This window comes from Drosophila miranda, chromosome 4 (genome assembly GCF_003369915.1).
Source record: "Drosophila miranda strain MSH22 chromosome 4, D.miranda_PacBio2.1, whole genome shotgun sequence".
In the NCBI taxonomy this organism is placed as follows: Eukaryota; Metazoa; Arthropoda; class Insecta; order Diptera; family Drosophilidae; genus Drosophila; species Drosophila miranda.
Genome location: NC_046677.1, coordinates 3,968,787 through 3,982,546, shown reverse-complemented (window position 1 = coordinate 3,982,546; position 13,760 = coordinate 3,968,787). Strand labels below are relative to the sequence as shown.

The window sequence follows — 13,760 nt, the reverse complement described above, 5'->3', positions numbered from 1 at the left end:
GGCCTAGACTACGTTCCCTACCACACAACAAGCTAATTCAAGAGACGGCACGAGGGGAAGGGGGACGGCGCGATCCCTTTTAGCAGCTGTCGCCGATCTACCCCTGCGCCTCCACTGGCACGACACTGCCACTGCCACCAGATGTTTCCCTTGGACGAACGCTGATCGGAGGGCAAACCCAACCCTAACCCGAACACATAAACCATCCAACAACAGCAACAATCCACACGTATTTGTTATGGCTCTTTCAATAATTTTTGGGAGAGACTATGAACAAAATGTGACACTTGAAACCGGAAATTAGCAGCAGCAGCTGTCGCTTTCTTACTCGTTGCGTCTGCTCCTTCACTTTATCCGCGCTCTTGGCCAGGTGGGGAAGAGTGTGCTTATGCACTTAAGAGACGACAAAGAGAGAACTCGAACACAGAGTGCAGCTTCTCTCTAGGAAGGAGTCTTCCAGTCGTCTGACCGAATGAGTAATGCCCTGCTCCTGTGGCAACTCGAACATTTCTAAGACCTTACATCATTACCAGCTCTGCGCATTAGAACACTATACACAGTTAGTTACACGTTTTAGTTCCGGAACACGAGCGATTTGAGCTTTGAGCATTGGAGTAATGGAGACTCACACTCCCAGATAAGCAACGGAAAGTATCACACAAAAAGCGAACAACAAATTCCCTCATCAGCTTTTCTTACGCTGTTGAATTGCTCAATTTGGGTTGGCAACAGCAACACCAACACCACATACATAAATAAGTAGAAAAAAACGAATAAAACGAAGAAGAAGAAAAAGAACAAGGTAGAATAGAGAGAGAGGGGGTATGTTTTTGGTGGCATAAGGCATTGTAACTCTAGCCCCGTGGCCCGCATATGTACGGTATTTGGTAGATCCGAGAGACGACACGACCCAGGTCCAGGTCTGAGGTCGGGCAATACCGACCGTTCTCGTCTTTCAACGCCCACCATATCCACTTACATTACCGCTAATAAGGGCTCTTTATCGAACTCTTCTCCCGCTTCCCCCTCCTTTTGACTGCGCTACCCCCCGGCTGAGGCAATGAGTCGCTCCGCACTGACCTCATAATTCGCATTAAGCCACATAATAAGCGAGGAAGATCATCATACGCCTCCGAACCCCTCCCCGCCCTACGCTGCACAGGGTTCGGTCATCCATGAGCAGGAAATTTCAATCAACCCGTTGAAATCTGAACTTCTGCGGGCCACAGTTCGAGCTTTCCTACACATATACCCTTCTTCGTTTTTAGCAAGTCGTATCCGACGATCAGAAGGAAACAAAAGCGAGGCTGTAAATCTTATTAAAAAATATTATATGTCGACGCAAATGATCGATAAAAGTGCTTGTTTTCATTACTACAAGCAAGCATAGGTCTGCCCTGAAGAGTATTTGTACTTCGGTGCCAATAGATCAATTTTCATTCGTTTTTCTGCTGCTGCTGCTGCTGCTTTTTCTGTGTTCCCCTTTAGTTTTTTTCGGGTTCTCAGAAAGTTCGCAGTTTGGTCAAAATGTTGCGAAAACGATGCGAGGGGAAGGGCTTTAGCTGGAAGCGGACAAAGGCGAACCGCGCAAACAGCGCATAAATGACATTAGTTTGGACACAATAAATAAAACGTTAACAGCGCTAGAAAAACAAAGACAACAACAGCAGCAACAGAAACCACAAAAGTCAATGAACGGCTAAAAAATTCACGAACTTGAAAAAAGTGTGTAGCCAACGTTGACGCACGCAGCGACGCGGCAGAGGCAGAGGCGATGTCAATAAACCAACTAACCGGCGACCTGCGTCGCTGCGGCTGCGTTGCTTAGACGCAAACCATGAATATAGAAGCACAGAAGCAGAATCAGCAACAAAATAGACAAGAATAAACTTGTTGCTCAGGCAGCAAAAGCAAGGGCAAAAGCAACAGCAACAAATCGCTTGATAAATGTCCTGTGGCGGCAGACGTACAAACGTACATATGAATGTAAATACATATGTACATATGTATGCCAAAAGCTCGGCGCGGAAGTTGAAAAACAACATCAAGAACGCATCGATGCCGTCGGCACATGTTTCGCATGCTTTATGGGCTCCTCCAACCCCTCCTCCTACTGGTACTCCATCTATCCCTTTCACACCCATTTCCCACCACCGCCTGGCATTCCAAGCCCATGAGGCTCTACTTCTCTCCAGACAGAAGCGTATGTACATAGTATATACGCACGTGCGCCCTCCCACTGCAGAGGATGTGATAGTTTGGACGAAGAATAGTTAACTCAAAAAAACGGGCTCAACCATTTCACAAAAAAACTCCAAGAAGGAAATAAATTAATTGTCTTTTACCAATTGTAGTTTTATAAAAGTCGAAAATCGGATCGAAACCAGAGTAAATGTGCATTCGGTGAGCAGGGTATTCTCAGCCTCGACCCATTCGTGCTTGATTCGTGCTTTTCTTCTTTGCCTCTCTTCCGCTCTCACGGCAGCGGCAGGTATTGGGTGGGTTTCTAGTACGAAGGATAGACAAGGGGAGGTGACCCTTGCCAAATTGATTTATTGTCTATGTGAAAATAAAAAGCCCTTAAGTACTCGTATTATTCTCTCCTTGAGTACCCTCTCTTTTCCTCCCAGAAAACACCAATGTTAATTATGCAGCACAGGCAAGGATGCAGCCCCCAGCAGAGTGGACGTAGTGGCATTTAAGAGCTTTGTCACTGCGTCGTGTTGAGGAGGGTGGGATCTCGTGTGTGTCTGTGTGTGTGTGGTTTGTATGTGTGTGCTCAAGCGGTACTCATGTAATTGATGAACGCTTTTAATTATAGCAGGCTTTAACTGTCACTTTTTGGGTAATTTCCGCAGGGAGGGAAGAGAAGGAAGAGTTCTTCCCGAGTAGAGTTTTCGAACCTGGGATGCTCCATGTTCGATTCCTCCATGGTTCAATGCCACAGTTGTTCCAATTACCAATTCGTTCCTCTTGCCAATTCACCTTCGCCCACAGTTGCGCGATCTTCACACGCGCGGACTGGCGGTGAGCGGGCGCGGGAGTGGGGGATGGGGGGGTTAGCTAAGCGTCTGTTCTTTTGTTTCAAACTCGTTTGTTGGCTCTACCTAGGCAGAGGCTGTGGTAGAAGAAGAAGAAGCAGAAGCAGAGGCAGAGGCTGGACTGGAGGCATTTCAACTTTCAAAAAAAAAAAGAAGCAAAGTCAGCGCCAGGTTATACTACGTTAATACACACATGTACATGTATTGTATGCATGTATGCATGTACACTTGAACCCCGTGACTACGGAGTCTCTTTGTGATGCCTTTTGGTCTTGGCCAAATTCGCTTTGTTTTGCCTGCTTTATTATTATCTTTCGTTCTTTGCTTATTTGCTTCTGAAAACTTTTCTTTCTCCCCGCTCTGCTTCAGAGTTCTGTGCCCCCCACCCCCACCCTCACCCATCACCACTTTTCGCCAACCAACGAAGCAGCTGTCATTAGGTCTGCGTTTCATTCCCCAGTTCCCCATTTCCCCTCAACCACTTCTAATGTCTTTGTTGCCTTCCTCTTGTGGCGTTCTTTCACCTTTGCGACGGGGTCTGGTCTTTTTTGTGACTGTGGAAATTTTTGTGGTACGAGCATTTTGGCAGAAGGTCAACGTTCATAATTGTCTGTATTCTGTGGCACTCTTTAAGCCAACGAACCGAATGAGCCAGCGCTCCTTCTCTCACACAATTTTAATATTAGATGCGTCAAATTATTATATTTTTTATTCAACGGAAATGGCACTTTGGGTCGATCCAGAATGGGATTTTCTGTACAATCCCCTCTGTACATCATGTTAGTGTACATATGAACGTACTTTTTGAGCACAAGGGCACCAAGATCTGTAGCTGTGATTTAACAAATATCGAAGATACGGACGTCCAGACCTGCTACATACATAAATGTAGATATTTCAAATAGGAATGTGCCAATTTTCTATTCCAATTTTATCCGAATAAATGAGTCCAACTAGCGATTACCTTCAAGTCGAAGGGGCATTCTATGGCGTTACTTGTTTGCATAACTCTTTCTCTCCAGCGTTCTCAATTCGCACGCTATTCTTATTATTTCCCCAATGAGATCTGGAAGTTATTTTAACTGGGCCTGCAACCGCTTGCTCCCCTGAGAGTCAAGTCTTGAGTGGGTTATTCCCCCTTAATTTCCCCAAAGAACTTCGGAGAGAAATTCCCCTGTTAAAAGGGGGAACTCCAAAGGTTAAAGGTTGCCACCAGATTAGGGAGAGGCTCATACCCAAGAAGGGGGCGGTTGATCTATGAAGCCGAAATGGAAACAATTATGTATATGATTCCATAATTATGGGGATTGTCTGTTTGGTGAATGGTTTGGGGTTGGGTGGGGTGGGGAGGCCAGGCAGAAACTTCCAATATCATTAACCAGTTCTACGGGTATGGTCGGTTTCCACGGAGTTGTCTGCATTCACGAGTAAATGAACCCGACCCTCGTGAACGCGACCCGCCAACACAAGACCCGACCCGAGAACTCCAACAACAACAGCCCCAACCATCAGATCCGAACAACTGCCAATCATCGAGAGGCAAGCAGCGAGCCCCGAACACCGCGCGGCGAACGGCGAACGGCGATAGCGGCGTTGGCGTCCACGAACATTGACCTTCATTAAAGAACAAGAGGAAGAACCAGAACCAGCAGCAGCTCCAACATAGTTTTAAGCTCTCTCGCTCTCTCACTGCCGTTGTTGTTGTTGCTGGTGCTGTAGGCCATCAATCAGTCACTCACTCTCTTGCTCGCTCACTCAAGTCAAGCGCAGCTTATTTCCCCTTTCAGCACTACCCGAACGAGGCAGCGGCCGTTTTGGTGCAGCGCTGGACACGCTCTAGACTGGCTTTATTCAAACGGCGATAGATGCTACCTGCGAATGGATTATGGGAACACCGAAGTATGTAAATACATAAAGACGATGCAAGCCTCGTTTGGCCAGTACCTTGAGCTCTCTCTGCGACTACCAGGGGCTGTATCTAGCGGTACATTTGCGCACGTTTTTCTGCTGTAATAATATTATTATTTAATACTGACACTTTATAGCACAGAAACAACAGCACCAAACGAAATGCAAAATGCGTTACCTAGCTTCTGGGAGGAACGGGATCGGACACGGGCAGGAGAGGAGGGGAGCACAGAGTACAGCACAGCACTCACTTCTCGCTTAGAGCTGAATCACCATAAGCCCAAAGCCACGAAAGAATAAATAATAAGTGACTTTGGACAGGCAGACAAGCGGAGGAATAGGGAGAAAGAGGGGGAGAAATATCTAATAAGAAATCAGCAAAAGCCGCGTCTAAAAAACGTGTTTCTGTTTTTTTTCCTTTCGTGTTTTTTTTTATGTTTTTGTTGCTGTTCGTCGTTGGTCCCCTCCCGGGGGGACATTCGTTGTTCAGCGGGGAATGTTAGAGGGGAGGGAAGAAAGAGCCGAAGCTCCAAGTAAATTGTGAAATCATTTCTATTTCGAAGCAACAACAAGCGGAAGCAACAACAGGAACAACAGGAACACCAAACCAGCAACAAAACCAAAGAATTGATAGGGATACATATATGTATGTACATACAATGTAAATATATATGTATGTACATATGTATGTACTGGCTGACTTCTGCTGCCTGGCCATCAGCCCACCCCCCTCCCCCCACCTACACCCAACAACGGCATTCGCTTTGTTTTATCAGCAAATACAAAATATGTATACTATACTTCAGCTCCAGCGCACTACAATACTCTGAATATTTCCACATCAGTGTTTCAATGCGGACTCGAGTAGATCCGTTCAAGGCACATCGAATAAGAAGGTAGGGCAGACTGTCCCCCTCTTTGGGTCATGCCCTGTGCATGCCCTGTCTTTTTGCGCTGGGTCCCAAAGGGGGGCCATTCCATCGGACTGCCTTACCTTCCACTGAATGTCACTTGGTACATGCTGTTGCTGGTTCTTGCTTTGTTTCGTCTTGCGCGTGTCGCCGTTATTGCTAGATTCGTTTGCTTTAACAGCTGTCTTCGTGTCGGCTGGCTCCGTCGTCTGGCCTGAGAACAACAGAACCAAAGCCAAACAAAGTCAAAAGCAAATGGAAATGCAAAGACGCAGGCAGCGTGTGAACATTTCGGAAGAGAGAGATCCCAGCTCAAGAAGCGGAGCGGGCGGGGCGAGGCGGGGCGGGAGAGCGTCGCCAAGTGCAAGCAAGCAAGAACAAGAGAGGGATTGGCCAGTGGGGTCGGTCTGTGGATACCCTTACCCCTTAATACGCGAAAACAGGGCATTCTCGATGGGCAGGAATAAATGCAGTGGTTGCGAGGAACAATAAGATGTCATACAAAACACGCTTAAAATGTTACTTTTACTTTTAATAATGTCGTTGTTTTTAGCCACATTTATATAGAACCACTTGATGCTGAACACATATGAAAGCCTTTACGCCTTTACAGATTATTATGCTCACTCCAGCAAGGGTATGACGAGAGCAGCATCAGCAAGATCCACAACAAAAATATGAGAACTCAGATTCAAGGCTGCCCAGACATGGAGGACAGAGCGAGATGGCGCGTAAGCCGCAAAGGAGGAGACAGACACGAAGGAATCCGAAACATGTGTACAGCAAAAGGGGAAAAGAAACAACCAAAGCAAACAAACAGAAGACACATGCTGGGGTCTCGATTCCAAGAACAAGAAGAGCAAAAGCACAGAGCTACTGGGGCTTGGAGGAGACGAATCTCTGCTGGAAGATTTCGTAGCTCCGATAGTATGCGTGTGCCCCCGGCATAGACACGGCTCATAGAAACTGGCGATCCCTGCAGACCTATCATGATAATGGTATCTACAGACATATGTATTTTAATAACACAGCCCAACCTGTTCGGGCAAAACCGAAACAAACAAAAACCCCCTTCCCTCGTGCAGCAGGAAACTATTCAAAACAAAAGTTTGTACAAAATTCCCACGAATTCACGAACCGTGCCCTGCCTGCCCTCCCCTGTTTACAACCCTCTTTGCTGGGCCCATAAAGATTCATTTACAAGACACTTTTCTTGGGACGATTTTCCGTTTCCTTTCCATTTGCATGCGTTAAATTTTCGCATACTCATGACGGGCGGGACGGGACCGAGACCGAGACCGGGACCGGGACTGGCTCGACCGAATCTGACACTAGAGAAAACTACCCCTAACGGTTAACAAAAGTAAATGACCTTTAATAATGATGTTCAGCAAAATGTTCTGGACAAGAAGGGGAAAAGGTAGAAAGAACACAGAGCAGGAACTGGAAGTGGAAACGGTTGTCCTACCGAATCATCCAACTAAAACTCATCAATCTCTTACACAAACAAAAACCACACCCAGACGTAAGGAGGAGGGGACTGCAATAAAACCATTTTATATGCCAAAACCCCCCACCCCCCAAAGGTGAAATAACACTAAAACAAAAGCCCTGCTCCCACACCCACTCCCACCCATTGCCTTACCCTCCCCTCCTTGCAGGAGTGCAATTAAAGTCGCTTCTTGAGTTTATGACGTCATAAAGTTGTAATCGAAGATTCCCCGACTACCTTCCCCCTTCGCCCTCCCCCACCACCAGCCACAGCAATGTAAATTCATATTTTAAAATATGCACACACATATACATATATATAAACGTAAAAAATAATAAACAAAAATGCATAAAACTTCCGATAAAGGTGTACAGACCCATCCAAATCCGGGCAATCCACATCCAATCCACCCTCAAAACGACTCTTGTGGAAATCAAATCAGCTAGGGTTGCCATTGTACTATACAAACGCACATTCGTATACTACATACATGTTTGTGTGTGTGCGTGTGTGTGAGTGTGTGTCGTGTATCTATGCGTGTATGTTGTGGGGGAGAGGAGGGTTTCCGTCTGCCTGGGGTCAATGCACAAAAATGCGTAGAACGTGCCCCGTCCGCAGCACGGTGGGGTTTTCGCACACTCGCACGCAGCCAGGCGGCAGCCAGCACTGATGCTGGGGGAGATGTGGCTGTGGCTGGGGGTGTGGGGTGTGGGGTGTGGGGGTGTTGGTGGGCGTGGGCTGGGTCTGGCCCAAAGGTTTGTTGACCCCAAAATCAAGAGGCAGACAGCAATATGCGTAGCTGTACGCTGTGCATAGGGATTGGTATATTTCGGGGTAAGACGCAGCAGCACCGCACCCCTTAAGAGGGTGGATTGGAAACGGTGCCCGCTCCACCCCCACCACCCTACGCTGCGCTGCGATACCTTCTCTTCCGCTGCGGCATTAATAATACGGCTGACATGACTATTTATTTATTTGCAAGACACTTTCCCTAGTGCTCCCGGGTCTGGGTCTGGGTCTGGGCCTGGGGGTGGCAGACTCAGAGCCCGACCAGACAGACCAAAAAAAGGATCAAAGTCAGACGCACACGATATGCGAGTGTGGTGGAAATACAGCTTTCAGTGGCACTGCAGTGAGCCAGACGTCGGCAGACCCCAGCAACCACCCTTCCTGGAATGTAGCAGGAACTGCGAATGCAAGGATAAAGAGCGGCAGCTGTAAAAGTTCAACAATAAAAGTAGGAAGCAACAGAGCAAAAAAAGTGAAACGAAAACGAAATGAAACTACAGACACACACACAGGGGAAAAGGACTGGCTCAGGACATTGCCGTCGCTGCCGTGCCGCCATCGACAAGGGATGGGGCCAGTCCTCCGAGATCTCACACCAAACAACCACCACCAACAGGAGCAATACGGACGAGGGCAACAGACGGCATTGGACACATTTTACGGTTGTTCCACAGCGTATTATGCAAATCTCTTCAAGCAAACAAAAAATATTTTAATTTCAATTGAAAATCGCTTCGAAAGTGTCCATACCCTTACACAGGGTACTACACGATTGTGGAGATGTGAGGTTTGAAAGAAAGAAGTTATCTGACAACAGAAATTAACAATATACGTTCCATTTATGTACGTTCATGTTTAGTCTCGTTTATTAGGAATAAAATATTTGTAAAAGAGTTTACTTCAAATGTAACAACATATCATGCTCCTTTCCAGTCGTCCCACTTTGGCTTGATGGATACCGGATAGTACATATGTACATATGGATATCGATGTATTTGTACTGATACTTGTGCAGGGTAGGGTACTAGAAGCTTCGGCCCAAAAGCAGTCCTCAGTCCCTTCCTGTTTTGCCAATTCCCATTCCAATTGTGCAGCTCAAAGAGAAGCCCGAAAGCCAGAAAAGTGTGCAGCGAGAGCAGAAACAACAAGGAAACAAGAGCGAAAAGGAAACAACAGAAGAATGCACATACATATATACATACATATTTATGTACATCATTTGTATATATAAAGTACGGCTGCGTCTGGGACGGGATTCGATCACGCACACAGGCAGACATACAGAAAGGGAGAGAGCGAGAGAGAGAGAGAGAGAGAGGGAGGGAGGAGTGTCTGTCTGGCCAGCATTGTTCGTTTACTCTTTTATTTTATTTTTTTTTTGATTTTGGGAATTCTAAAAATGCTCTCAGCTCCATCCTGCTGCGCTGCCTCCTCCTCCGACCGTATCGAATGCAGCCGCCAGATGACAGGTTTCTGCCTCTCATTCTCCTCCTGCCTATTCTCACTCTCATTCTCCGTATCCAGCTCTCCAGGTTTTGTCTGCTTTTATGTGCTCTTTCGAGCTGCTGCTGCCGCTGCTACTGCACAGGATGTTGGCCGGGCACGTTGTGGTGTCTGCGTGTCCGCATCTGCCTTGGTATTCGCTTTCTGCCGTTGCCATTTATATTTACTTATGTACATGTAGTTTTCACGGCTGACACCATCCATCGAAATATTCGAATATTTGGGATCACTTTTATTACAAATGTTACTTGGCGCTATATAGCAAAACGAAAATATTGATATAAGTCAAGTAAAATTTCAAAATTACCTCCCTCTTAACCAGCCACATGAGAACCTTTGTATCGTATTCCCAGAAACATTCCGTTTTTTTTTTTCGATGATCGTGCCGCTCAAATGCAATTCCTTTGTTGCAACAAGAAAGACAAATAAATGCAAAAATAGAGCGACGAGAGTAGCGGCAAGCGAACTGGGAGCAGCTGCCTCGCTCTCACAGCATAATACATACATATAACAAAGTACATACACATACATATACATATGTAACGCCGGTAGGCATGGCGCAAACACACACATACATATACGTATGTAGTGCACACATGCAGCAATGTAAAAACGACTGAAAAAGGGCGCACAGCATAATAGGGGAAACAAAATGGAAGCGGAACACAGCCTAGACCAAATTGCAACAACTTTTTGCAGCCTGGCGCAAATTAGGGGGAACGCATGGAGCTGAATGAAACGAGCGACAGAGCGAGACTACTACAAGTGAGTGTGTGTGTGTGTGGAGAGGGGACGCCGCAAGGGAACGGACCACATGAGATAACGGAACATGCTTTTGCATTAGTCACCACCACCGAAAGACAGGCTTCGCTGACAAACAACAGATGTGTGGGGTGTTTGTGAGGGAGAGTCAATGACGCTCTACGCAAGGAGGAAGGGAGCTGCTCGCCTAGCAACCAATGAAACAAGACAAAAATGTACATTTGAACTATTTGTAATTATTTATTAACCGAATGTATCAAATTGTACACGACGACACAACAAAACAGAACGCCAAATCTGCTGTCGGCGTTCGCTTCCGCCTTCGCTCGCTTCTACGTCTCCGTCGACGCAGCAGCGGCAGCGGCAGCTGCCTGTGTGTCTGTGTGTGCGTGTGCAATACATGAATTTGCATAATTTGGATTGTGGCCGGAGGGAGGCGTGGCTGTCATGGCCAAAATCAAAGTGACACTCTCTTTGGCGAAGCTTTGGAGTTCAATAAGCGTATTTATTCACTTTATTACTATATTTCACTGTATTTGTTGCTGTTTCATACAAACCTGTATTGCAGTTTATTCCCGTCGGCTGGTCTTCGGTGCCAGAAGACAAAACTGGGCGCGAAAACGCCAAGGTGTGCGTCCGAGTGTCGATGTTTTTGAGCTGCACACCGACACACGCTCAGCGCGTTGCGAAAATAATTATGTTTGCCGTTGCAGTTTTTTTTTGCTGCAGCTTCGCCTTGCCAACAGCGGTACTGGTTTGGTTTAGTTCTTTGCTTCTCTTTTGCCGCCTTTTCTGCTGCTTAAGACTTTTGCGCGTTCAAACAAACACAGAGATACAATCACAAGACCGGCTCACTGCTGGCACAAATATTATGCTGCTCTGCGGAAAACTAAACGAATTACAAGCCCAAATTAACGAATTAACAGCAGCAGCGTCAAATGCAGTGCAAAATTAACACACAATTCGTGTTTTAAAACAAAAAAACACGATTTAGTCGTGAGAGCAGTGTGACCGGGGATTTATCGCTAAAATATACCGTCCTACCCTCAGAAATATACCAAAATATACCGTCTCATTTTAAAAATATACCGTAAATATACTGACGAATTCAAGTTCTGTTATACATATTCCTCGATTTTGATATTCCGTCTAATATTACTAGTTATATAGATCTTTCAGCTTTGCCCACATAGTTTTATCCTATTGATGAATAAAATCACTTGCATTAATTGTATTTTGACTAAAACACGGTTTACAATTTAATTTTGCCGCAACTTTTGTGCATGGAATGCGCAATTAACATAAGAATAGGCAATGAAAATCGTCAAAAACCGTCAAACTTGTTGCTGCAGCATTATGTTTTGCAAAACATTTTTGACGATTTTCATTGGCCGAAAGCAAAAATCGCATCGTTTCCGTTTCAAATCCGTTTCAGTTAACAAAACCGGTTCCGGTAATGTGCGCTATATTTAAGGTAAGTGGTACAGGGCAAACCACATGATAAACTAAGTTTATATAGATATGTATATTATAAGTGGTGTATGTCAAATACATATTAAAACTAACTTATCAATACCAATTGTAATACTAGTCCCGGACTCCGTTATACTGACCACATGGCAAGTACCTGCTGAAACCGGCCACCGACAGCATGTTCAGATATGTCGTGTTAATAATCCCCAATAATTACGGCATATTCACCCTTATTAAAGAGGCTCAGCCGAATGGTTCACCTGGTCAATGGTTGGGAAATGCCGATCCAAACATAATTTAAAGCTCATTGTTGCTTACCGGCTATTACCGATTCAATACCCGATTCAAGTTCGGTCATCTATCTTATCGACTGGATACGAGTGGTGCGCGCCAAATTTTAGGGGATTTAGAAAAAATTATTTATAAAGAAGACAAGCTAAATTTCCCTGGTATAGGATCATCTATTTTTTTTTCCTCCAATGGAACATTTAAACATTTACAAAGCATGTATATAGTGATGGGACATCGATACTATCGATACTGCCCTCGATGGTTTGACACCTCTAGTCTATCGCATGGGGCTTGCACGTTTTTTGTTTTTTATTGTAAACAAACCCAGAGAAGAACGAGCCTAAACAAAATGGGAGCCTTAGCAGAGGTTGGTGCACAAAAAAAGCAAAAAAAAAAAATATGATAACCACTGATCCGATAACCGTAGCTTGCAGGCGACGAGAAGAATGGCGAGGGATCCCGCACCTTTGTGTTCCTGAACGAGGGACATACACTGGGCAACGCTCTGAAGACGATTATTGCCCGGTACCCAGAGGTGGACTTCTGCGGCTACACTATCCCTCATCCCACCGAGCAGAAGCTGCACTTCCGCATACAGTCACGCCGGGACCGTGCCGTAGACCTTCTCAAGCGCGGCCTCGAGGATCTGGAGGCTCTGTGCGACCACACTATAGACACCTTTGGGAGGGAGATGGATAACTTTAATACTATGAATGCCAGAGTGGGACAAGAAAGTACATAAGTGATTTCTAAACGACGCTGCGCGGCTTTTTTGGGTCGTGATTGGGCTTCCGCAGGTGATGGTAATTAGGCAGGACCTTGCGGAGGAAGTCGATTTGCAGCGTCTGGGAGCCCTGCTTCTCGATCGCCTCGCGCTGCAGTGCCTGCTGACCATACACGATGGTTTTTTCCGGCAGCAGCTGGGCCGTGTGCATCCGTATGCCGGCCCCAATCACGCAGCCGCTTGGCACGGTAACGCCCGGGCCCACATAGCACTTGCTCTCGAAAACGTTCTTATCCCCGATGCGGGTCGCCTCCACCGTGCAGCCCACCTCAAAGACGTTGTGTGTTCCAATACTGAGGATGTTGTTGGCATCCCATCTGGCACCAGCCTGCAGCCGGTGGGCGATGGTGGTGTACTCCTCCAGAATGCAGTTCTCCCCAATGATGATGGGCCCAGCCTCTGCGAAGACCGTTGCACTGGGGTGTACAACGCAGCCAGCAGAGAAGGTGATGTCACCGCGGAGGTTGCTCTCCTCGCAAACCACTGCCTTGGGCATTACCTTAATGCTGGAATGGGTTGGGGGAACATACAATATCCACTGCTTGGCTCACCACACCTGCAATAGCTGCGTTTATTCGCAAATCTCACCTGTTTTCAGAGGGCATTTTTCGCGTTTTGTTTTCCAATTTGTTTGTTTTTCTCAGCTATCGATATCATCGTGCGATATATCTGATCATAATTTTGTTGAGGTAAGGATACAAAATAAGTTACAAGCCAATGCAATAAACCTAAATCCGACCATCCTTGAGATGATTTAAAACCAAAAAAAAAAAGCCTAATGAGCAACCTAAGCAATGCTTGGGGCA

General features: G+C 46.1%; 3 protein-coding genes across 4 annotated transcripts in view; 1 reads left to right on the top strand and 2 right to left on the bottom strand.

Moving 5' to 3' along the window:
• LOC108161923 (brain tumor protein) overlaps positions 1-11,419 on the bottom strand; it is a 30,257-nt gene extending 18,838 nt beyond the window's left edge. For both annotated transcript variants that reach the window (XM_017296339.2, XM_017296344.2), the window contains exon 1: positions 10,964-11,419. The gene's annotated coding sequence lies outside the window, so the exon portion shown is untranslated. The remainder of the gene's footprint in view (positions 1-10,963) is intronic.
• Positions 11,420-12,427: 1,008 nt separating this feature from the next.
• On the top strand, positions 12,428-12,927 carry LOC108161929 (probable DNA-directed RNA polymerases I and III subunit RPAC2). Its single transcript, XM_017296352.2, has 2 exons — positions 12,428-12,537; positions 12,598-12,927. Exons 1-2 carry the CDS (start codon positions 12,520-12,522, stop codon positions 12,910-12,912), a joined length of 333 nt encoding a protein of 110 aa, XP_017151841.1. The 5' UTR covers positions 12,428-12,519; the 3' UTR covers positions 12,913-12,927.
• Positions 12,850-13,685, bottom strand: LOC108161928 (dynactin subunit 6). The gene is made up of 2 exons (XM_017296351.2): positions 13,543-13,685; positions 12,850-13,460 (listed from the first exon to the last, which is right to left on the bottom strand). The coding sequence occupies exons 1-2, from the start codon at positions 13,557-13,559 to the stop codon at positions 12,920-12,922; spliced, it is 558 nt and encodes a 185-aa protein (XP_017151840.1). The 5' UTR covers positions 13,560-13,685; the 3' UTR covers positions 12,850-12,919.
• Positions 13,686-13,760: the final 75 nt, after the last annotated feature.